We start from the raw sequence: 26,321 nt of genomic DNA on the forward strand, positions 1-26,321 counted from the left end.
TCTAACTGCTGACACTACCTGAAGCAAAGCTTCACTCTCTGCATCGTATCACTTGGGCTGTGCAGCTCTCCCCTTTCAAAGTCAGGAGAGACAACCCAAAGAAATCACAGCTGCGCACTGAGGCCCCTTCCCTGCTCTCACTGGGCTGAGCACCAGAGTTCCTGAACTGCAACAAGACAAGTATAGGCAGACCTCAGTTTGGAAGAGGACCTGGACGGCTGCTGTATCTTAAATTCCTTGTGCTCATTAAAAAGTCTTCTTAGCTGAAAAAGCCATTCATATGGTAGTGTTTGCCTGAGTTCCTGGTAGCTCTGAAGCTGCCCAGTTCAGTCCCTATAGTTCTTGTATATTTGTTCTTGTTTTGGTTTGTTTTTGTACATTTGCACTGTACATCTGCATCCTCTTGCAAAGGACCAGGAAGCCTCCTCTGCCCTCACTGTAGCAAGCCCATAAGTAAGATGCAGTCCAGTCTAAAGCAATTTCAGTGAGTTAAGCAGAACTTTCCTTTACTAGACAACATAGAGACCTCAGGTATTCTTCATTCACCACCTCACAACAAAGACATGTCTAAGCTCTGGAGAAGATGTATCCATCTGTCATCATGGGGAAATTGCTTGGTCTTGTCTCAAAATCAAGAGAAAACCAATCCCTTTACAAAGAAATAAAGGTTGATAACACCAAAAGTGCATGATGTCCTCTGATTTCCTATCTACATGGTCCACTCAGCTGGGATGTAATGTACATAGGCAGGGATGTGTGGTAGTACAGAGACATGGACTGGTATCAGAGGTCTGCAGTAGCTCTTGTCTCTGGTGGGATGTGTGTTCACCCAAAATAGGAGTTTATTTCTTCTTATTTTTCCAAATGTTCTTCTAAATGACCGTCTGAGATCAGCAGCTAACTCAGGAGCTCAAGTACATGGCAAAATGTCTGAGGAGCAGAACTGAAATGCTTTAAACTCCATCTCTTACATGAGAAATGCTCAGATCCTTCCCGTGACACCACCAGTGGTAGGATGCTGCCAGCTTCAGCTCTGATGCTCTAGGTGATACACAGGTCCTCAAAGCATCACAGGAAGGATCTGAACACTTCTCATGTAAGGGATTGAATTTAAAGCATTTTCAATGCTCTGCTACATTAATGCTGAATGACAAGTACCTCCCTTCATCTTGGGGATGAGTCTACAGAGGAAGACCAGGCAATGGTCGACTTGTGTTTCTGATGTGCTAAAATCAGATCCTACATGAGGCCAAGCTCTGGCTCTTTGGCTCTAAGTGACTATCGGGCAGGGTCTCTGCTCTCTCAGGTACCTTCCATCCATCCCTGGAGTCTGCCCTCTGATGGGTGGTTTCCAAAGGTCTGAGGTTTGGGTAGAAGACCCAGCCGAGATTTAGCCACAAGTCACTCCTTAAAGACAGAATCCTACCTTTCCCAAAGCTTCATCCTGGGGAACAGATCCCTTTGATGGGTCATCAGCCCTTAGACTGTCAGACACACTTTCTAGATTAGTGCAGAATATGAACAGGAATCTGAAAATGTTTTTTTCTGATAATTGGGGGTTTTCTTTTTTTATATAGCTCACATTGCGCAGGGCGTGGATGGAGAATGCCGTATGTGGTTCCTTTTTCAATGAAAACACAAGATGTCCTCAAAAGCTGCACTAATTAGAGCTATTCCAGCTCTTCCCAGTGAGGTGACTGCTTGGGAAATGATATTTCATTGAAAAGAAGAAAAAACCTCACAGAAATAGAGACAACAGCCAAAAGAAAAAATAACAGAGAAAAATTGTTGGGGAACAGAAAAGAAACCAGAGCTTCTGGCAAAAGGAAAAACCTCTCCAGCAGCCCAGGTTTCCCCACACTGCCCGGGTCAGACCTGGCTGTCCTGCCTGCTGAGCTTTTGGCTGCTTGACAGGTCTTGCTATTATATCATATCATAGAACAGTTTGGGTTGGAAAAGACCTTAAGATCATCCAGTTCCAGCCCCCTGCCATGGGCAGGGACACCTCACACTAAACCATGTCACCCAAGGCCTCATCCAACCTGGCCTTGAACACCACCAAGGATGGAGCATTCACAACCTCCCTGGGCAACCCATTCCAGTGCCTCACCACCCTCACAGTAAAGAATTTCTTCCTTAGATCCAATCTAAACTTCCCCTGTTTCAGTTTGAACCCGTTACCCCTTGTCCTGTCACTACAGTCCCTAATGAATAGTCCCTCCCCAGCATCCTTGTAGGCCCCCCTCAGATACTGGAAGGCTGCTCTGAGGTCTCCACGCAGCCTTCTCTTCTCCAGGCTGAACAGCCCCAACTTTCTCAGCCTGTCTCCATACAGGAGGTGCTCCAGTCCCCTGATCATCCTCATGGCCTCCTCTGGATTTGTTCCAACAGCTCCATGTCCTTTTTATGACGAGGACACCAGAACTGCACACAGTGCTGCAAGTGGGATCATGTTAGAGCCTTCACTTTTGTTAAGACAAAATCCTATTTATGTGGCTAGATGGTCTCAAGAGAACTTTAAATGTTCATTTCCTTTCCCAGAGCTCAGCTATACTCAGCTCAAACCAATTGAGTTTCTTATCAGGCAAGAGGAGAATCTTGCATATAAACTTCTCCCATTTAAAGAGACACAGGTTTGGCAACCCCCGTTACAACAACAAGAAGCCCAAGAACATTTTTAACCTTTGCTTATGAATTACACGAGTCACGAAATTGAAGATCTCGGAGCAGAACTCTGCAACTCTCATTTCTTTTTCCCAGTGTGCTTATTTCTGTATTGACTGTGTCCCCCATGTCCCTTTGCTGGGCTGTCATTTGAAAAACAAGCAGCATCTCATTTGTGGGCACCGTGCTTCTATGTATTGCAGAGCCAGTATCTGCAGTGCTGCAGCTAAGCTGTTAAAGCCAGAGCGTCTTCAGTAATTGAACCCTCCGTCGATGAATGATAATGCATGTTTTAAACAGATTGGACTTAAAAACTACAATGAACATGGCATAAAAAGCTTAAAGAGATCCAAAACCGATAAGTGTTCAAGGCCAGATTGGACGGGGCTTGGAGCAAACTGCTCTAGTGTGAGGTGTCCCGGCCCATGGCAGGGGTTGGAACTGGATGATCCTAAGGTCCTTTCCAACCAAAACTATCCCATGATGCTATGAACATAAAAGAAAATGTCACAGAGTCTCCTCTGTGCTATGTGAGAGGGGTTAGACAGAAGAGGGTCCAAAGAGGTGGCTCCTAACGTTGATTTAAAAGCAGACTTCAGGTTACTTATTGCTCCGTGCTTACTCAAAAGACACAGAATCCCATACCAATGGGACAGCGGGTTACAGAAGACATTTCTGTTAGCAGGGTGAGTCTGAAAACCAGTCTACTGTGTGTGATAGATGAGAAAGGGAAACATTTCTGAATCTTCATAAACCTTATTGAACGCAGATTGATGATATATTAGTTAGAAGGTGAAAAATCCCACTAAAATGCAAAAATCTTAGTTTGGTGGAAAAATAAGTCATGCACAGTGAAAAACAACCACCTCTGAAGTGAAGACAGGAATATCTTGTAAAGATAAGTTAATCTCGGGTGAAATTGCTTTTCTATAAGACCGAATCTATATGAAAGCAATAAAGGGAAAATCCATCTTCATAGGTTTCTAAACTCCTCTGGTAGAAATAACTGGCAGTAGCTCTTCATGGCAACATAAAATAGTGACAATATCTCACTGCAGCCGTGTGAAAATCCATTGCGGAGGCAGAAGTGGGTTGTCGCAAGCAGGGAATTAGCATCAGAGTTAATGCTTATCCAAAACGTGCTGCCAAGGTACCCAGGAGAGCCCGTGAGCTTCCATCAATGCAAACTAGAATATGTATTGATTGGCTTTGGGGGTAAGATTAAAGAAGCAGCAATTGTCCCTCTGTAATTTATAGGTTACTGGTGACAACGTCTCTTCTGCAGCAGCATCCTTCTCCCATGATTCACCCTCATCCCTACCAAGGATAAATGTGGCATGAGAAAACCGGAGCTGGAGCCAATCTATATTTTTCATTTCAAGCTTTGACGCATGAAAAATTGCCTGTTTTGACTTAGTGCTTGGGTTTTAAATTTACCTTTCTAGTTCTGTGTTTAAGCTGGAAGGATAAAAGGCCTGTTTACTTTCTGGAGATTCAGTTTCCTGTTATTCATCATTCCCTATCCCTTTAAACAGGGCCAACTGGTAACTTTTTCAAGTTGGCAAAAACAACTGGGAAATGAGAAAGCCAAAAAGTGTTTGTTTCTAGACTGAGAAACAAATGTTTTACCTTCTTATCTGAAATCAGTTTTGGTGAATAAATGAACAGAGTAAGCTTTTCAGATGCTTTTCTACAGCTATCTGAGTGTCATCTCCTCCCAGCCATGGCCCTCACCACTAGATCCCAGTATAAAGAGGCTGAGCTACATGGAAAGGCCATGAACAGCAGAAATTTCTTCTTGCCTATCCAAAGTAGGGGAAGTTGCCCAATTTCCCAGAGAAAGGCTGGGCTCAGCGTCTCCTCATGGGTATGATCAGTAGCTCCCCATTCCCACTGTTTCTGGATCACGTTTGCCACATGCCCAGTTCTCCCCTTCCATTACAGTGCAGTTGAAGGCATCAAACTCAAGCAGAACCATGCCTGAAAGAGGATAACACTGCTGTGAGATGGATGTTTTGTGCATTTATGGTTTCCCTCACCAAAAAGCACCTTGCTGCCATACTCAACCATTTTCCAGTGTCGGGACCCATAGGTCCCTGCAAGCACTGAAGTAGTGGGAACTTGGTGTGGAGAGAAACTGCACCGAAGCAGAAGGGTTTGGACAGCATCCAGCATCCCAACCTGGCTCCCAACCTGCTTTCTCTGCAGGTGTCCAAGGAAATGTCCTGTTGGAAAGGTTTGAGCATCAGTCCGAAATGATAACCCATATGTGAATTATAGATGGATTTAGAGCTATCAGTATCCCTTTTCTTTGTTGATGACTTCCAATACTGTCTACGTGCATCTTTCAAAGCTATAATTTGGACTTGTGTACTTAAATCCCTTTATGGCATAGCCATTGACCTCTAAGTCACCGGAGCACTCTAGGGAGTGACCCACATTTAGAGAACACATTTTCAATGTTGGGAAAGAAAAAGGAATTAAAAATTGCTTTTCTTTTTTTCCAGCAGAAAACCTTTAGCAAATGCACCAGACAATTCCTGCCAAGCGCGGTCAGCTGGGATGTCAGATGGGGATGAACAAAGATGGGGGAGGAATCTGCTGGATCTGCGTGGCTCCTGTAGGAACTCAGAGATCTGTTCTCAAAAACAACACCTATCTCCCCAGCAGGACTGACCTACAGCTTTCCAAGCCCTTCCACAGAGGAGTACCTGCTCCTTTACAGCAAGTACAGTCTTCCTGGGGTGTACGTGACAGAGCCCTGTATAGCACATCCTATTGTCAGCCTTACAAGCAACAGGCAAGATGCTCACTGCAGCTTGGGAATACCTAGAGCAAAACAAGCCATGAGTCTGAATAGGGATGCATCAGGGATTTAAACCTACTTAAAGGGTCTTGCATGTCCTGAATATCATGGAATGGTTTGGGTTGGAAGGGACCTCACAGCTCATCCAGCTCCAACCCCCCTGCCACGGGCAGGGACCCCTTCCACTAGAGCAGCTTGCTCCAAGCCCCTGGGTCCAACCTGGCCTTGAGCACTGCCAGGGATGGGGCAGCCACAGCTTCTCTGGGCACCCTGTGCCAGCGCCTCAGCACCCTCACAAGGAAGACACTCCTGGTATAAACCAAAGGCCGCAGTGAGATCTATGGACATCCTGGATTCCAAGCTGTGCCCCATGTAGCTCCAAAGGGTGATCTGGTGTTGTCTTGCCAAATTGTGTCACTGCTACAGGATGGTCAAACCCCACAGCAGTGAAACACATCTGTGTTGGTGGTCATCAGCGGTCCACACTTGGGACTTCTTCTGCAGTAAAAACAAGAGTCAAAGGCTGAAGGTGAGAAAAAGGCTGAGGATAATGTCTGAGCTGTCAGACCAAACCAATTCTCTTGTTATCCATTGCCACATGGCATCCTCATGCAACAAACTACAACCCCACAACATGAGAAGCTGAGGGTCCGTCTTGCCCTTAGCACAATGAATAGACTGACTGAAGCAAGTGCCTACTGCACAATGCCCGCTGACCCCTAACGGGCTTCAGCAGCATATGGGTGCTGTGTTTCTGGCTACAGAGCAGGGGGAAAAAGCAGCTTTCATGAGTTCCCAGGGGAGATTTCTATTCAGCTGGTTCATATTGCTGAGCTTTCTTCACAAGAAAAGGGATTTCAGTTGTCACTGCGTGTTGCGCTGTCACTGCAATTAGTGCTAATGTGGAGGGGAAGGGCATGCAGGGACCACCACCATGCTTCTGGCAGTTAAATTCACTTCCTTCCCATGCTGCATCAGATACGCAACCATCCATTTCCAGCTCTGTGCAGTCTGTGCTACCAGAAAAGAGACCTGGCACAGGCTGGAAGAGGTGAATGTTAATCACTGTTGCATATCTCTTAAGAAATGTCTATAGAGCATCTAAGTTTGGCCCACAGTAAGTAGTACTGAATGGAGGAAGGTGTGCAGCCAGAAAATACCCAAGTATGGCATTAAAGCTTGAACCAAACTCCCAAAGCTGATAATTACTGGAGCTTGCCAGGTGCTTAGCAAGAAGATAAAAGCCTTCTATTAATGAACATTTTGTGATAGATAAATGGCAGATGGCAACCGGGTGCAGGAGGTATGGTGTGATGCACAAGGGGCTGACTAAGAGGAGCTGTAATTTGGACACTTTGGATGCCAAATATCCGAAGCAGGGATCCACATGCTATTTTTCCTGCAAATACAATATAGTGCTTTAAATTAGCCCGAGACACACGCATGTATATATACATACACATACAGAGAAATGTATATACATACAGTGCTAAATAAAAAGTGGTCAAGACCAAACCCTGGCCACAAGGCTGAGCAGCAAGAACTGGTTTTTATCCACACTAAATAAGGCTAATCCGCTGTAGAAGGTTTGTATTGGAGAGCCATGGAGTAACCCACCAATTCAGCTATGTGGATCACAGTGGTCCCGTGCTTCAGCTAATTTCCCAGCTCCATTCATTTAGCAGTATAGATGTGCCTTCATCTTTCTTTTCAAACCCATTATCCATGGTTTGTTTAAATGTGTGTGTGTGGGAAACAGCTTTCAATGCCATCCCCCAGATAAGTCTATTATTTAGTCATATTGGTCAAGGTTTTGCGTGATCAAAGGACAGAGGAGTGGGTTCCTGCTGACACCAAGGGAAAAAAACCAACAGTGCTTAAATAGGAAAAGATCTATTTATTATGTGCAGTAACCGTGGAAAACGTGAATCCAGGAGCAGCTTTACGAGGGATGACTCAGATATTGGTCATCCCTGGAAGTGTGGTCAAAACAGCCAGGAATACAGCGATGGGGATGGGAAAGCACCTGCATTGCAGAGCTGAGGTGACTCAGCGGGAGAGTTTCATCTGCAGCCTCTGAGATTTTCTCCTGTCATGCAAGCCCCATCCCCAGGAGCATCCCAAATCCACCTTGTCCTTCCTTCCCCAGAAGCTGAAAGGCTGCAAGTCTGGGGCTCACACTCAGACACTTTCTCCTTCTTCCCAGAGGTGAAATTTGGGGTCCCCTTCAATGCAGGATGAAAAAGTGTTTTGGTCACAAAGCTGTGTAAAAATCCAGATGGGTTTCACCAAACATCGCTTGCTAGCATGGTCAGGATGATGCTGACTGTGGGGACAGCTGACTCTGCCCTGGAAAGGTGGATGATCGGGTTAGGTCAAAAAGGAATGGAAAAAGATAGCTATAACTTCCTAAAATATGGAATATTGTCTTGAGTTTTTCTGCTTTGCTGTCCTTTTCCTTAAAAAGTAGAAATGTGCCAGTGAAAGGAGAAGGCCTGATTCCAGTTCAAAGGCTAATCCCAAAGTTCTTTTAACCTATAGCAATTTACTGCCCAAACCACAAAATGCTCCATCCTAGCACTCCCACTCCCAGCCAGGATGGGTTGGTCCCCATGCCCTGCAGCCATTCCCAGCTGCATGAGAATCTCCAAATCCTTCTCCATCCCACAGATCTACATCACCACCATCTTCTCCTAAGCCCTCCAGCCTTTTCTTAGTCAACAGAGGAACTCCATACGGTCTTCATAGAATCATACAATAGTTAGGGTTGGAAAGGACCTGAAGATCATCCAGTTCCAACCCCGCTGCCATGGGCAGGGACACCCCACACTAAACCATGTCACCCAAGGCCTCATCCAACCTGGCCTTGAACACCGCCAAGGATGGAGCACTCACAACCTCCCTGGGCAACCCATTCCAGTGCCTCACCACCCTCACAGTAAAGAATTTCTTCCTTAGATCCAATCTAAACTTCCCCTGTTTCAGTTTGAACCCGTTACCCCTTGTCCTGTCACTGCAGTCCCTGATGAAGAGTCCATCCCCAGCATCCTTGTAGCCCCCTTCAGATACTGGAAGCTGCTCTGAGGTCTCCACGCAGCCTTCTCTTCTCCAGGCTGAACAGCCCCAACTTTCTCAGCCTCTCTTCATACAGGAGGTGCTCCAGTCCCTGATCATCCTTGTGGCCTCCTCTGGACTTGTTCCAACAGTTCCATGTCCTTTTTATGTTGAGGACACCAGAACTGCACACAATGCTCCAAGTGAGGTCTCATGAGAGCAGAGTAGAGGGGCAGGATCACCTCCTTCGACCTGCTGGTCACGCTCCTCTTGATACAGCCCAGGATACGGTTGGCTTTCTGGGCTGCTTCCTATAGTCTCCTCCTCTCTCATGTCCCACCTCTTCCAGGGTGACCTCCAGAGAGAACTGGACTGAGGTCACTTCCAGGGATTGCAGAAATCCTGCTTTGATGTTTTCCCCGCAAACATAGCATTGGGTTCAGAAAGAATTGTATGTAAAGCCAAGGGATCAGAGCTGGCATTTCCCAGGCTGGCTGCACAGCTCCTTTTGGAATAAATCCCATTTATTTTATATGAGACAAATAGGAAACTGATGGAAGAAACACTACTGCTGGATACCTATGTGCACCAGCTGGGTATCAAGGCAGCAATGTAGATGCACAAATGCACTGATGTAACTAAGAGTGCCATCACCAGCATCTGGCTCAGGCACATGTACCACCATACCCAGTCCTCCATCATCCTCCTGCACATCAAAATCTCCTTCAAACATCAGGATCCCCAGGGCAGGCAGCATTGTCACTGCCCCAGTGTCCCCACAAGTATTTTCATCACTTGTAATGAGCCCCTCATCCTCCTCCATGCTCAAGGTCTCACCCGTGTATAAGATGTCTGAGTGCCTATGCAGTCTCTAAATGCTGCACAGAATCAGAGGGCATCTTATTCCCCAAGCACATCAGCTGCTGCTCAAGCATTTCATGCTATTCCTTACTTCTTTGCTAGGCTTGAAGCAATTTCCCCAGCTCCCAAGGCTGTACTTCTCCACCTGGGATGTTTGTAGGTTCGGGGCCTTTGTGATGGACCAGCTCCAAACTGGCAGAGTTTATTCAAGTGCTATAAAGCCTGAGACTCTTGAAGTAAGTAGAAATCTTTCCAGGGAATTCAACAGCCTTTGAAAGCAGCTTTCAATGTGTGTAAACCCCCCTGTCCCTGCAGGAGGGCACAAGGGTGATCATGCCGTAGTGAGAAATGCAATCTGATTTTGAGAGGCACAAGGCAGGTGATCTGGCCTTCCACATAAATCAGTTTTCCACTGGGATGTATCACAGCTGAGTTGAAAAGGGTGCAGGTAGTTATACACGGTAGCAAATCTCAGCCTGTATCTGCTCTTCTACACGGCACTCAAGACAGTGAGATTGAAAGAAAATAAGTGCTAGCTTCCATTTTTGTGTTTATTTATGGCATTTTACATGCACATTCCTTGGGTAAATATAGTGAAATCTCATAGTGTGAAGATGAAAGCATGAGGAGGTGGCATAGCCAGGCGTGAAGATTCCCATGTGTTGATCAGAGCAGGAAATTTCTGGTGTGACTGTTTGCCCTTGTGACCTATTTAATGAATTGGCTCATTATTAGCAACCCAGGAGGCATGTATCATAGAATCACAGACTGGTTTGGGTTAGAATGCACCTTAAGATCATCGAGTTCCAACCCTCTGCCATGGACAGGGACACCTCACACTAAACCGTGTCATCAAAGGCTTTGGCCAGCCTGGCCTTGAACACTGCCAGGGATGGAGCATTCACCACTTCTCTGGGCAACCTGTTCTGGGAAGGGGCACTGAGGGCTGGAAAAGCAAAGGTTGGAAATCATAGAACAGTTAGGGTTGGAATACTTTCCGCAGATATGCAGCCTATAGAGAAATAAAATCTATTCCTTTTTCCTATTGCTTTGGTATCTCATTTTGCTGCTAACGCATTCAGCTGTGTCCCCAGCTGACCATGGAAGGATGAGAACTGAACTTGCAAGTATTATAGGACATTTTAATTTGACAATGTTAAAAAGAAGGAGGGAATGTTTCGTATAGGCTTGTTTCAATGTAAGATTGACTCCTCCCTAGGAGAATAGGCCTGGCTGGATGGCACCACCTTTTACATGGTGTAGGTGGCCAAGCCGTGTTACTGCAGGTGCAGAATGCCCCATTATGCCAACGAGATCCCAAGCATTGATGTTTTGACTCTGCTGGGCTAAATTCAGCTTTCCATGACATTTGCACAAACACCTCTGAAAATCTGCTCCTGTTCTGTCACAAATCACTGGTTCTTCCTAACCATGCTCCTCCAAGGAAGCTGTTGCTGTGGGATTTTTGCCTATTCCCATGCAAGCTGCAGACAGCATCAAACACATTCAAGGGTTCAGTCACTCTGTGGTGAAGCAGGTGTTCTGTAGTGGGGACCAGCACGGTCACAGATGCATTTTAATCTTGTCTTTCAGCACTATGTAATTCATTAAGCTATGCAATAAGAAGGTTTTATGTCTTTAATGTCCAAAGAGATAATTTGCAGAGAGATCTAGAAAGCCTGGAAGTAAAGAAATAGAGATAATTGGGTTAACCTCTGATGACTTTGAATGAAATCTCCAGTAAAGGATGCACGAAATAAGCTTAGCATTCAGCCTGTTCTTTTATGCTGGAGAATATAAAAGACAAATGAAAGATGAAAAACACTACTTGAAAATTCATGGTGATGATGAGGGATGAATTCAGAACACCGTTTTTTCTGAACAGACCTCTCCATTTTGTACCCTAAAGAAAATGAGGCAGAGGGAGGTATCCTGATGCCACACACACACAATGGCTAAACGGTCGAGCCTGCACGGTTGAGAGTGTTTGGACCACACATTGCACCTCCAGAGTGAGAATTCCCCCTTCCACCCAGGAGATGGCACTTCAGTCTTCTCAACCCCTGTTTTCCCTGAAGTTGTGTGCTGGGGAGAAAACCTGCAACGTTTGCATTCATGGGTTGTGCATCTTGTGATGGGACGAAGTGAGTGTCCTATGAGGAAACAGGTTTCTGATTGCTCTGTGGATGCTGTCACCTGGATTTGAACTGGATTGTCCTGCTTATGGCTCCAGTCCAGTGAGTTTCCCACCAGAGAACTGGTGGATTGGAGCAGGTTCCATACAAGAGCATTCCTCTGTTCTGCACACAGGCAGCACCAAATGCTTTGAAGAAATATGCCTATGGTCAACCATAGCAATAAGAAGGTAACATGGTCCTGGAAAACACCTCCTAATCTCCACCATCCACAGCCTGATTCACGCCCAGCTTGTTTCCCTGTGCTCGCTTTTGTTTGGATTCCCCCCTCCTTGGACTCTGTCGCTAGTGTAAAACCTGATGTTCATCCATATTGCTTTTGGAATCCTGGTGAGCTCATGACTGGTGTATCTGGTGCTGTGAGCCCAGGTCTGGCAATGGATGGTGTGAAGGTAATGCTAGTATTAGCTACAGTTTCTCACCTATTTTTGGTCCCAGTGCTCTTCTGTATTAAGCATGTGTCACTCACACGAAGAGGCTTCATCCCTCAAAAACCAGGAGCATCACTGGAGACACCAGGGAAACAGGGAGGTTGACTGTGGCTGCTCCCTTCTGTCATCTGGAAATAGAATCATAGAATAGTTAGGGTTGCAAAGGACCTGAAGATCATCCAGTTCCAACCCCCCTGCCATGGGCAGGGACACCTCACACTAAACCATGCCACCCAAGGCCTCATCCAACCTGGCCTTGAACACGGCCAGAGATGGAGCATTCACAACCTCCCTGGGCAACCCATTCCAGTGCCTCACCACCCTCTCAGTAAAGAATTTCCTCCTTAGATCCAATCTAAACTTCCCCTGTTTCAGTTTGAACCCTTTACCCCTTGTCCTGTCACTACAGTCCCTGGTGAAGAGTCCATCCCCAGCATCCTTGTAGGCCCCCTTCAGATACTGGAAGGCTGCTCTGAGGTCTCCACGCAGCCTTCTCTTCTCCAGGCTGAACAGCCCCAACTTTCTCAGCCTGTCTCCATACAGGAGGTGCTCCAGTCCCCTCATCATCCTCATGGTCTCCTCTGGACTTGTTCCAACAGTTCCATGTCCTTGCATGCGGTCTCCATGTTCCATGTTACAACAGAGCTGTGACTCCCTTAGGTGGTGTGAGAGCTTGCTAAAGGCACACTTTGCTGACCACTCTCCACCCTTTTGTGTGCTTGAACTGCCTTCGGACCATCATCGTTTCTAAAGCAGGGAGATGCAGGGGGAAAAAAGCACTAACAGCAATCACTGCCAAGTCAGGATTGGGAATATCTGATTGATATATTATTATTATAATATAATATCTGATTAATATAAATACTGGGAAGAGGCAATGAAGGCTGGAGAAGCAAAGGTCTGGAAGATAATAAATATAATTGTGGGAAGATAAATGGCAGGAGATGGGGATGCAACAGGCTAGATCCTGGGAGCAGGGGCTGAAAGGTGCGAGTGCAGGTTTCCAAAGCCCCATCTCTAAACCTGGTCTCCGAAGCTGGGAAGTGCCTAAATAAGCAGAATATCCAGGAAGAACATTTACCTTCAATAGCAGCAGCTTCCCTTTCTCCCTGGCACACCGTTAAGGACCACGCTAGCAAATCCAGCATCCATCTGCCTGATTGAATATCCTCATTAGTGTGCCTGACGGGGTGTATCACAACCATGCATTCTGATTCAGTCATTTGTTTCCACTGTGGCTGCCCATTTTGATTAGCATTTAGCAACGTGCTTTATCCTAGTGAAGGTGGCTTGAAATTACCTTGTATACGTGCCCTGAGCATTCATCTAGACACAGCCCCTGTCAGTGTGTAACAAACCGTTGTAGCTAAGCAATGTCAAATTCAGCTTGAGGAGCCTGTCTCCAGCACAGGGATGCAGGATAATGATGTTTTTTCGTAAGAGAAAACTATCAGTGAGACCACGGGATTAACTTTAAGTGGTACAAAATGTCCCATTAAGAACACCTCTATTCTCATGGTCTCATTCCCCAAAGAAGTCAAACTCTTTGTCTACTCAGAAGCCTCTGATGTAAGCAAGTTTTTCTCCCTGTTATTAAGCTAAAGGCAGTTTCATTGTTTCTGCCCTCCAAATTCTGCAGCCATTAGGCCACTATACTTAGCTATAGAGCAAATACCCTGTGCCACCCAAAGGCTGCATGGGCTGCCGTCAGAAATGTCCCATGCCAGGATGGGAAGAGGGAGCAGCTCCACAGAAACACCAGATCCTTGTACCTCCCTGTATCACCTTCTTGGAGCATGGACTTGCCAGGCATCATTTTGCTAAATCCCCAATGCTTCTCTTCCTGCAGGGAAACACAGCCGTTAATGTGACTTTCCTAAGATCCTGCAGCAACTTAATGGTGACATTCGGTGTGGGTAAGTGGTGAAGGGTTGAAACACTCATCCCTATGGGGTGTTCCATGAGTATAAGAAAGCAGGAGAGGTGATTCGCTTTGATGATATACTCCTCAGGGACCAGTGTGCTAATGTGTATACATAGCCTTGTCATCCCTCAGGTCTGAGTAATCTAATACATCTAATTAAGATATATTCTTATATCTAATATATTACTGTAAAATAAGTTATTACTTGTTATTATTATTATCTTTGATATTTTTTCTGTAGCTGTTAATAATATCTTGCTTACCCCTGGATACTGCAATAACGTCTCTGAATACTGTCAAGGATGTTTAAAGGCATTAAAAGCAATACCTACTAGGTGCTAGGGAGAGGGCCGTCTAAACCCTCTACTCCAGGCTAATTTTAGCATCGATTCAGCAGACCCCGAGTCAGATCACAGAAAGGCGCAGCAGAAGGGCTGCGATGGGACATCAGGTCTCGGATCTCAGCTCTGCATTGCCATCTTCAGGCTGGGAGCAGCCTTGCTTCTTCCAGAAATCCTAGAAATCTCCCAAAGATCGAGCTCAATTCCAGCTTACCCAGCATTTGCCGGTATTGATGACCAAACCCTGCGAAATGGTGTTAGATGCAAAGGAGAGGAAGGAACTCTGCAAGGCTGGTGCTCAGCCACCCTGGATAACACAGGTATTCCCCTCCCTGTGAATACACAAGGCTTTAGGGAGTAAATTAACACAGGCAATGCTGTTTTACACACATTACTTCTTGCTTTGCTTAGTTTATTGGGAAGTTTCTTCAAAGCACATAAATTGAAGCTGCCTGAGTGATTTGAGCTCCATCGCCTGCGCTGTAACCCCTTCCTCCCCCCAAAAAAGCCTTTTCTGACAATGAGAAAAGCTGGGGTTCTGAGGAGATTTTAATAATATGTGCTTCAAAAGGTCTCTGACAAACCTTTCACATTTGATAGACACGGTGGTGGGTTTGCAAGAAAGAGAGGAGGTTTTCAGGCTTTCAGGATCTCTGATGGACAATATCACGCGGACAGCTTGGGGGCACGAGGAGCTGTAATCACAGAACAGCATAGGTAACGCATCTTAAAATAAATGAGAAAATCATGGGATAGCGTAGCTAACACAAAATACATTGAAAATCATGGGATAATGAAGGTGTCCTAGCCCAGCAAGGCCATCTTAGATAAGGTTGCTCAGAACTTATCACCTTGTGACCATCCCCCCGTGATTCCATCACCTCTCTGGTCTCCAGTCAGTGTTTGACCACTCTCATGGTAAAAAGTATTCTCCTGATCAGATCTGGTTGGAAAATCACTTTCTAGGAGCCCGAAAATCATAGAATCACAGAATGCTTTGGGTTGGAAAGGACCTTAAAATCATCCAGTTCCAACCCCTTGTCATGGGCAGGGGCACCTCACACTAGACCACATTACCAAGGCTCTCTCCAACCTGGCCTTGAACACTGCCAGGTCTCAAAGTGTTTATACTTCTTCCCACTGCCTCAATCCCTGAAATCCATTATTCCCAGTCCAAAAATGGGTAATCCCGGTGTTTACCATGGTCACCTGCAGCACCAGTCACTGGGCTGTGTCCATCTCAAACCTTTTCCCAGAGCACAGCCCCGTAGCAGAGATCTCAGATGACCATCTCAGCCTCCGCAAGAAAATGCTGTAGGCATCATTGTACTCGGATATCCAGTGGTTCCTGCAGAGAACATGGAGAAGGGGATAAGAAGAAGGCCTCCATCCGCTCCATTCACCAGAACAGGGGACCTGCCTTCCCTTCCGCAGGGGTTGTCACCCAGACAATATAGAGCAAAGAAAAGCACAGGGGGGAGAGGAAGACCAGCTTGTCTCCATGATGCAGATGCTGAGACACACATGGCTCTCATTGGGACCAATCTCCCACCTAGATCAGCCATTACCCAGGCTGGGCTCCAACCCACGCATAACTCCAGGATCATAGATTAAATCGAGACTTTAGTGCGGAGCTGAAAACTGTGCATGAGGGCGATGAGGCAGCAGGGAGGAATTGCCCTTCCACTGAGAAACGGGAGCTCAGGAGCAGTTGATGCCTGTTTGTTCGTAGTGTGCGGGTGAGTCACATCGCAAACAGCTCCTGCCCTGTCTGATCCGGGAGAGCCCTTTCCCAGGGGAAGCCCTGGTGTGGAAATGTTGAGACGTGCCTCCCGCTCCCAGCCCCACAGGGACCTCAGCATCTTCTTCCCATGGGGATGGGGCTGTTCAGGAGAGCTCTCCTCACTCCTATCAACCCCACCAACAAAACTGCTCAAGAAAAGGCTGAGCAGGCTTGGAGAAAGGATTTGGCCCCGAGGGAAACCATTCGAGCTCATTGCATAACATGGACACAGAGAAACATGCTTCAGAAACACCTTCCAACCCTAACCAGCTCCAAACACCCATTGACCTGCTCTTACCCTGTCTCTACTCCCTCCAAGCTCCCTTCCCCTCCTCACCCACCTCTCACTTACTTGTGGAGCGCATCTTTGGGGAAAATGTGAGAAAGATTCATATTTCCTTTACAGTGTCCACCATAGGCTCCTGGCCTGCGCTTGAAATCTATGTTGTAGGTAGTTCTCCAGTCATGGTCAGACCAGTCTGGTGAAAGAGAGTCCAAGTAATTGACTTTGCTGGATCTCTAACTCCTGCATCACAGAGCCCCAGTGTTCCCCCTTCTTCCAAGCTCTATTGCTGCTTATGCTTTCAGAGCTCAATGTGGGAGCTGCCATCATCAAAGGGTTGGCCAAGGTAAAGGTGCAAGAAGCGCTTCCGCGGCGTGGATAAGGTCTTTTAGATGAGATTTCAGATGAGACCTGGGCTTGTCCAGCCTGGAGAAGAGAAGGCTCCAGGGGCATCTAAAAGCATCCTTCCGGTACCTAAAAAGAGGCTACAAGAAACCTGGAGAGGGGCTTTTAACAAGGGCCTGTAGGGACAGGCCAAGGGAATGGCTTTAACCTGCCAGAGGGGAGACTGAGATGAGCTCTTAGGCAGAAGCTCTTCCCTGTGAGGGTGCTGAGGCGCTGGCACAGGGTGCCCAGAGAAGCTGTGGCTGCCCCATCCCTGGCAGTGTTCAAGGCCAGGTTGGACACAGGGGCTTGGAGCAAGCTGCTCCAGTGGAAGGGGTCCCTGCTCATTGCAGGGTGGTTGGAACTGGATGAGCTTTAAGGTCCCTTCCAACTCAAACCATTCTCTGATTCAGCCCTTCTTTTCTGAAGCCTTTTATGTATGATGGAAGTCACACAAGGCAGATCTGTCAATGATGCCCTGTGCTCTTCCCTTCCGGACATCGACTTGTCAGCCAGTGCATATTTTTCCCTATTGTCTAGATTTTCTCTTTCATCATGTCAGAGCAACACGTCTCTCTCTGGAAGAGATACAAGATCCACTTAACCCCCATGTGAGGACCATAACATCTGTTGTGCTATCTTCCCCCAGATCCCCATAGTAGTTGGTTTGAAAGGATGCTGTCTTCTACCCTGCTCTCCAGAGATGCCCCATCTATATACATGTGCATGTCCTTCTGACTGAGCAGAGAAATGTATGGACAAACATGCTGCCACCTCTCACAACAAAGCAGGGGGGACACATAAAGAGGAACAACCAATTGTAGATGCTTCAGATTTTCTGTGCATTTAAAAATGACACATTCCCATAATGAGTCATTAGTGAAGTATCTTTTTTGTTTTCACTGAAGCTGAGATTTCAGGTATTTATTTCACATGTGTATGACCACATCAGGCTGTTCATGCGACCCGAGTGGTCGCAGCAGCAGCTCCCATGCTGCTCATTGCAGGGGGATGGACTAGATGACCTTTGTAGGTCCCTTCCAACCCAAACCATTCTATGATTCTATGATTTACTCCCACATTGAGCAGGGCTGTGCTGCATGGGGTGGCTCGTATGGAAACTGGGATGAAAGAAATGTTATTCACAATGAGCCAACCTTGTCTCTGCCCTTCATCTCCCTACTGATAGGCAGATAGCTACAGGGACTCTGTGGACCCCTCCTGTGTCATTCACCTTCCTTTCCTCCTTAGTCTCTTCCTGTGTTAAATTAAGACCCCCAAAGCCAGGCTGAAGGCCACAAGTGACCCTCATGGGGTAGGTGCCACAACCTCCATCCACTGACCTCCAGCCAGAACAGAGGAGCCCACATTCCTGAGCTTGATTTGCAGACCATTTTTCTGGCTTTCCCGGCTGGTCTCCCAGATGAAATGCTGGTAGGTGGCCCAGGCCGGGACCAGCTTCTGCCTGGGCAGCAGCATCCCTGAGAACAAGAGGGTGCATTAGTCATGAAGCACCATCAGTTACCCAAAACATACCCTTGGGTGGGAGCAAGTGAACAACAATGGCAAGTTGGAGCCTCAGCTGGCATAAATCAGGGCAGACTCATTCCCTTCAGCAGGGCTTTGCTGAGATATATCAGTTGTGCATTGATTTGGCTCAAGAAGCCAGTGGGAAAAGGATTTCCTACTGGCAGAGGATTTCCAGGCACAGCTACAGGTTGGGCAGAGAAGAGATTCAGAGCAGCCCTGCAGAGAAGGACTTGGGGGTGTTGGTCGATGAAAAAATGAACATGAGCCGGCTTCAGTGTGCGCTCGCAGCCCAGAAAGCAACCGTATCCTGGGCTGCATCAAGAGGAGCGTGACCAGCAGGTCGAAGGAGGTGATCCTGCCCCTCTACTCTGCTCTCGTGAGACCTCACTTGGAGCATTGTGTGCAGTTCTGGTGTCCTCAACATAAAAAGGACATGGAACTGTTGGAACAAGTCCAGAGGAGGCCACGAGGATGATCAGGGGACTGGAGCACCTCCTGTATGGAGACAGGCTGAGAAAGTTGGGGCTGTTCAGCCTGGAGAAGAGAAGGCTGCGTGGAGACCTCAGAGCAGCCTTCCAGTATCTGAAGGGGTCCTACAAGGATGCTGGGGAGGGACTCTTCATTAGGAACTGTAGTGACAGCACAAGGGGTAACGGGTTCAAACTGAAACAGGGGAAGTTTAGATTGGATATAAGGAAGAAATTCTTTACTGTGAGGGTGGTGAGGCACTGGAATGGGTTGCCCAGGGAGGTTGTGAATGCTCCATCCCTGGCAGTGTTCAAGGCCAGGTTGGACAAAGCCTTGGGTGCCATGGTTTAGTGTGAGGTGTTCCTGCCCATGGCAGGGGGGTTGGAACTGGATGATCTTAAGGTCCTTTCCAACCCAAACCATTCTGTGATTCTATGATTCATGGTGATAGCAAGCAAGCGGAAGAAGACATGCTGTCTTTGTGTTGCCCTGGAGTGCTAAAAGCAGCTGAGACCCTTGGCAGGAGGTTCATGCATGAAAGGGAAAGACTTTGAGGGAGATACTGCTGGACTACACAAGGACAGAGCAGGAAGGGGAAAGCCCACTGTAGTTTTCTCATTAGAACAAGACAGCTTCAGAGAGGCTTGGCAAGGAGATGCTTGAAGCCCTCAGGTGTTAAGAGGAGTCTAAATGGACTGTCCAAATGGAGACATGTCCATCTGAGCTGCTTGTCCAGACTCTCCTTCTAGTGAGTGGAGAGAGGGCTTACTTCACCTCATCTTCAAGGTAGCACTTAGGCTACAGATGCTTGTGTCTTTTCTCCCCTCTGATCATGAAAGGATCCAGACACAGACATCCAATGCTGGAAGAGCTGAGCTCAGGAAACAGAGAGGACATCCCTGCTTGTGTCCTCATCTTTGATCCTGGAGCAATACTATCCCCTTCCATCTCCCACAGGAGCTTACAGGAACTCCTCCGCTCCTTTGGGAAGGTTGAGCATGGCTGGATGACGTTTGGTGACAACTACTTTTGTTTTCCTGACTTCCAGCAGCATTTTAATCCATGTAAGCAAGCTGTTAAATGGCATGGGTGAGGGCTGGCTGCCAGCCCCTTTGCTGCCTTTGCTGCCTATCAGGTATCCCTAGCAGAAGGGCACCTGCTGAGCTGCTGCTGCTCTGAACCACCCAAGTCCCTCATGCTCGGCCATGGAGGCCTTTTGCCTCCCTGCACTTCTGTTCATGACCTGCAACATGGGGTTAACCACATCTCCCTCTATCCCAAAGGAGCAGTGAAAATAAGACTCTAGGAGACTTTGCCATGCCAATGCGTTGCTAATAGGGCTCTTCATGCACTAAGCACGGCTCTGTAGATGTTTCTAAGACTCCACTCACTACACCTGCACTTAGAGCTGGGCTGGGAGCTGCATGTTCATGGTGGCAGGGTGCTGTGCCCATGCTGCTAATCCTCATCAGCGTTAACCCAGCACCAACACTCCATCAGGATGCTGCCATCGTGTGTGTCCCTCCAGCATGGACCATGAGCAGGGGGGGCTCAGCTAGCAAAGACCCAGGAGACATCCCCGGGGGTAACTGGATATGTCCATTCATGTTGGTGAGCGGCTGGTATGGGGTTTACCTGTTGTCCCAGCAGCCTGAGCAGCCACTGGAAGATGCTGGCAGCAAGACAGCTCATTCTCCAGCTCACCGAGAGCCTGCAGCCTCTCTGCCTTCTCTGCCAGTTGGGAGGCAGTGTAGTGCTTTGGTAGGTAGCTTTCTGCAGCAGGAAGGAGGGAAGCAAAGTGCTTTCCCTGTTGAAAGGCCCTGCTGCTGTCTGGCATCCTCCCTCCAGCACCATCAGCGTGACTGATGGCTTCCATGCTCAGTGCTGGGATGACTTCCCTCCTCTGCCTGACAATGCTGTCGCTGTAGGGTATCACTGGCCTCTCCTGGGGTACAGCAAACTCCTTGGCTTTTAGCTGGGCATCTACAACCTGCAGCTTCTGCAGAACAAAGACCCGTGTGAATGAAGAGGCAGTGAGGAGGAAGGACATTTGCTAAAGCATCATTAAGCAATGCTACCTGCCCTGGGCTTTGGTCAGGTCAGCTGTGCTGGGGATACAACAGCCACAAAGCAGCTCCTTAACTGTTATTAAGAATGCAGCGACCATCACAGCGTCCTCTTTGTGCCCATCTTATGGCTTGGGACTCAGGAGGACAGAAGGAAAGAAGGAGGGAGCTTTGATGGTGGGTTTGGTGGCTCCAAGGGTTTATGTCAGGTAAGGGCTCATGGGGCTGCTGGCATGGCTGCTCTGGGGCTGTCTGCTGGCTCCAGCCCCATCAGCTGAACACTCCAGCTCTATCATGAGCCAGCTGCTCCTTTCTAGGGGCTCTGAAAGAGACTTTCCTGCTGTGAGCTCTGCCAGGCTGCTGGGGCCTGCAAGGAGCATCCTCACAGGGTCTGCCCCAGCGGGCACCTTCACACAATGAATTCTCTGTTGCTGTCCCCCCCCCTTTTCCTCCCCAGCCTGAACCTTCTATTTTCCCCCCATCTCCTGAGCCCAAAGCACTCCATCAACCCAACATGCCCCCTGCCACTTCCCCGCAGTGGCTCGGTGCACATCACAGTGGTCCTCTTTGGGCTGCCACAAGCAATTAGACCAGGGCAGGCAGAGCGAGGCAAATCAGATTAAATAGCTCAGGGGGTTGCTCACACTGCAAGGGGATTCAAACACAACAGCCCACAGCTCCCCTGCAGAAGTCTTCTTAGGCCCGTGGCAGGGCAAGGAGCCATCTCCATCCCACATGCAATCCCTCTCCTCAAGGCAGTACCGGGATGGGTCTAATCCTGATGCACTCCATCAGCCCCACGGGAAGCAAGAGGAGTCCAAGGCTTAGGCACGGGTTCAGCAAGCAGTCGTTAATGCCCTAACTTAATGAGTGTAATTAGCATCACCCTCCCCAAACAGCTTTACTGGAGGGCACGAGGGGGATTTCCCACAGAAGGGATGGGGACACAAGCCAAGGGCATTTGGGTGTGATGAGCCCTGCTGGTGGGTCACAGCGGTGGGGACCAAAGCAGATCTATGCCTGCTGCCCCCTTGGGTCCCCAACTGTCCTGTGTCCATGATCCATGGATGTTTTAGTGGATACTAAAGAGCCAAGTAAGGAAAAGTCCATGGCATCCGTATGGGTAGCTTGTACTCCCCACACCACTGATAGTCCTTCCTGTACAAACTCTTGTACATGCCCAGTGACACAGATGGCTGAAAGGAGAAGAGGCAAATGCAAGGAGCAGATAGAACTTGAGGAAAGAGTTCCAAAGCGGTAGTACATACCCAAATGCTCTCTTGCTGCTCAGGAGAGGATAAGCTTCCTGCGTCCCCTGAGCCACCGAGGGCCAGTCCAGCAGGGGCAATGCCTTGCTCAGTTAAGCCCTAAGAAGGTGGCCAGGATGGCCCTATGCTCATTTGGCAATGACTTCTGGGGCTCTTTTTGTCCCACGCAGTCCCTTGCAATGAACACCTTCCTCCTGTCTCTCTCAAGCCTCCTCTGACTGCCCAGAGGCCCCCAGGAAGAGCACTAATATAAAGCTGCTGAAATACTTTGATCAGCTGCTGGGGTCCAGTGTCACTCAGGTTAAAGCAGCATGTGCTTCCGTCTTCTGTTTTAGCAGTATTGCCCATGTGCTTATCACATATTTATTTAAAGCTAAGTGCTGGCTATTGTCAATACTCATTCTCCAAAGTGATTGGAAAAACTATGGAGGAAAACTCTGCCAAGGGATACCAATCCAATGATATCTACCCTAACACCAAAAATGACTGCGGTGCAAACTTCTGGATATGGGGAGAGGATTTTAGGCAAAAAGCACTATATCTGTGTCTTCTCCTTCAGCATCCACCAAGGGCACTGCTGGAGCTGAGAAACAGGGTGAGATGAGCCTTCAGGCTGACCCAAGAGATGCTAAAGCATTAAATGTGCTAACTTGTCAATGCGTGGCAATGGCTGGGGGACATGACCTCTTATGCAGTAATTGAAGGTGTTACCATGATCTCCACTACTACATGAACACATCCACCACACGGTGTGGCTTGGCCACCGGGTCTGTACTCCTATGTCCCTGTGATAAAAGGAATCAATAACTGCCCCAGCAAACAGCCCTTAGGTAGGGCTCCTTGTGCCTATTCAACAATGTCACCCATTATGGCAAAGAATATATTTTATATTCTCTTTTTTCTATCATTTCACTCTTTTCTCCCTCTGGGCTTCCCAAACCAGTGGCTGCCTGTAGCCAAGACCCAGAACCTCATTGTCACCAGCTCTTATTATCTTCCCAGCCTGGCAGACCCTGTAAGCCCATTACTCAAACAGCAGTGAGGATGCGATCCCCATGGATACCTCACCTTTGAGTGCTCCGGTTTCCACATTGAATCCGCCATGGGGAGCCAGGAACCTGGACCAGAAAGTCACTCAGTTAACAACCAGCAAACCAGATCCTCCGCTCCACACCACCCCAAGGGATCTAGAGACCTGGAGATGGGAACTGGCAATAGGAAGGGGGTTCATCTGGGGCTGTAAGACCCCTGTGCAACCCAAATTGGCAGGTAGAGTATGACTGACTTCACCCAACTTCATCAATGCAAAATACACCCATCCAGCCCAACTCATAGCACGTACAGAGCCAGACACCCCAGGGAATCAACCCTGTGGGACCCAGCAGGGAAGAGATGATGGCACCCACAAACAGCAGCCTCAGGGAGCGAACATGGGTGTCCCCTCCTGCAATAGGGTACGTGTGCAATGGGATCCACCAGCACCCGCGTTGCCATGGTGATACCAATGACAAGGGAAAACATTGTCCCTTTGTGAGACACCCACACACCAGAACCCTTGAGGCCTTGGTGGGAGTCTGGGGGCTGTGACAGTGTGGGGTGAGAGCTTCTGGAGGAGAAGCCACCCCATGGTCATAGTGGGGGAGCTGGTACCCACTCCTTCAGCTGCAGTCAGGGCAAGAGTGGGACAAAGCCTTTAAGGCTCTTGAAGCATCTCCAGCTCCTGCTAAAGATAAAGATGGGAGTAAAAGATGGGGAACTGGGGGGGAATGGACCTACTTTGTGGGTGTGTTGACTAGAAGAAAGCAGTCTCCTTACCTCACTGCATGGGAGGGTGGGAAACACTGCAGAAGTAAGGCAGGCAGGGATCCACACTTGGTCTTGGAGGGTGGCTGAGTACACGTGAACTGTCCCATTCAGATGCTGCAGGTCTCTTCCTCTGATGACCTGAAGCATAACGCAGCAGGGGATGCTCAGCTGTAGTCTTCTGTCCCATGGATGGACAGGAACCAGACCAGATCCTCAAAGCAGTATTTACTCTTTAATAAAAGTCAATTATTAACAAGGTTTGGATGCACTTCATACAAGAGTAATCTCTTGTGATCTAATTTTAGCATGTTCCCAAAGATGTCTCACTCTGAGCTGACTCTTCCTGGCATCCTGCCTCATTTAGCCCAATTCATCTGAACAATGTAGGTATGTACTTGGGAATTAAGTCATAGAATGGTTTGTGTTGGAAGGGTCTTTAAAGTCCATCCAACTCCAACCCCCCCTGCCACGGGCAGGGACACCTTCCACTGGAGCAGCTTTCTCCAAGCCCCTGTGTCCAACCTGGCCTTGAACACTGCCAGGGATGGGGCAGCCACAGCTTCTCTGGGCACCCTGTGCCAGCGCCTCAGCACCCTCACAGGGAAGAGCTTCTGCCTAAGAGCTCATCTCAGTCTCCCCTCTGGCAGGTTAAAGCCATTCCCCTTGGTCTGTCCCTACAGGCCCTTGTAAAAAGCCCCTCTCCAGGTCTCTTGTCGGCCCCTTTAGACACTGGGAGCTGCTCTGAGGTCTCCCCTGAGCCTTCCCCAGGTTAAACAACCCCAATTTTCTCAGCCTGAAAACTGCTTTCTCTTCTAGAAAGCCTGGGTTTGGTCAGTTGACTCTCATCCAAGTGTCCAATTTCTATCGCTACGCGTGAGCCTGGCTGTCAGTTCAGAAACGAGATTCTCTGGCACTACTGCAATGCAAAACCAGTCGTAAAGGCTGCTGATGGTGCACGAGTCAGAAAGACGACATCTCAGCTGCAGGATCCTCCACAGAGAAGTCAGTCATGGACCTGTATTCACATGCACGGTGGGAAGGAGCTGAAGTGCTTGAGCTGTTTCTCTTTGCCCACTCTTAGACACCAGTGTAGAACTCAGCACTGGAGTCATGCAGAAGCAGCATCCCTTTATCCCCGCTGTATTTCATGAAAATTAATATTAGTGTAAATGATGCAACAAGGAAAGAAATTATTTCCAGAAATGTGAAACTCTCCTGTTCTCCTGTGCTTATATTAAAGGGATTACACTCCATTTCCTTCTTAATACAGCTAATGCTCTATGGGAAGCCCTCAGGCCAGGGATTAAAGCACTTATTCAATTAATTAGGAACAAACTTCTGCCTGAAAGTCAAACACACAAATATCAGTAAGCCCTTGAGAGTGTCTTCCTTGCAGGGCCAGGAAAATGGATCCTATTCCTGATGTAAATGAAACCCTGCCTGCACTCCAGAATTACCAGGAATAATATGAATTAAGAAGATTGACTTTTAAAACACTGTAATTCTGTAAAGCAGCGCAGTAAAGGAGGAACTATCCCATCCTCTTGAACTCAGCATCCAAACCCCCATCAGTTACAGGGGGAGCATAATCAGGTCCTACAAGACTAGTTAATATAAATGAGATACAACGTTAGGATGTAACATTGGTAGCTAGCTCCAAGCTGCAGGCACAGCAGAGTTTGGATATATTTGAAGTTGGGGATGAAATCCTGGCCCTGCTAAACTCAAAACCCAAAATGCTTATTCAGTAGGATCCGAATTTCACCTAAGGTGTCTGATTCATTACCGAGATAGGAGACGATTTCCAAAACCTGGCTCCCAATCCTCATCTTCCTTGATGCTGGTTTGATCCTTCCGCCTTCTCGCAGGCACAGCTCTCATGAAATTAAAAGGCATTTTGCCAGGATAGTTTATGCAGGAGCAGCCCACTATTGCTGTGCAGCTTCCCATTTCTTCTTCCCAAATATCAAACGATGGAAGCTGATTGTTGCCAGCATAATCCCAATTAGAAGCAGCTAGGAACCAAACTCCCAGCTCTCATCTTCTTCTACCTCCAAGAGAGCTCATTTGCCTCCTTGCTGCTAACTCAGATATGGAGAAAAACTAAACCAGCCACATACTTATTTTTAAGTGGTTTTATGCATAAAAACCAGAAACATGGACTCTTTTCAAACCTCCAGGGCTTTAAGCAACCTACTCTAGTGGAAGGTGTCCCTGCCCGTGGCAGAGTGCTGGAATTAGATGATCTTTAAGGTCCCTTCCAACCCAGACCATTCTGGGATGCTATGGTACCTTGGGCTGCAGTGCCACTCTCTCTTCTGTGATGCCGATTCCCTGCAATGATCCTAGATTTCTCTTGAGCTCCCCAGTACAACGAAACTCAGCAGAAGGATGCTCTTGCACATCATGCTCCTTCCCTGGCAATCCTGCACACAGCGTTCAGCACGGGCTGTACAT

At 47.9% G+C, this 26,321-nt stretch overlaps 1 protein-coding gene across 1 annotated transcript in view; it reads right to left on the reverse strand.

Annotated features, from left to right (window-relative positions):
* The window catches only part of LOC308231488 (D(1B) dopamine receptor-like), a gene marked incomplete at both ends in the record, with an annotated part of 47,676 nt that extends 24,514 nt beyond the window's left edge, over positions 1 to 23,162 (reverse strand). Inside the window, 4 exons of the mRNA XM_080636982.1 lie at positions 18,070 to 18,207; positions 20,429 to 20,723; positions 22,059 to 22,157; positions 23,127 to 23,162. Of these exons, the coding sequence (XP_080493108.1) occupies positions 18,070 to 18,207; positions 20,429 to 20,723; positions 22,059 to 22,157; positions 23,127 to 23,162 (568 nt within the window). The remainder of the gene's footprint in view (positions 1 to 18,069; positions 18,208 to 20,428; positions 20,724 to 22,058; positions 22,158 to 23,126) is intronic.
* Positions 23,163 to 26,321: the final 3,159 nt, after the last annotated feature.

Source organism: Psittacula echo, assembly GCF_963264785.1.
Source record: "Psittacula echo genome assembly, chromosome: 1".
Classification (NCBI taxonomy): Eukaryota; Metazoa; Chordata; class Aves; order Psittaciformes; family Psittacidae; genus Psittacula; species Psittacula echo.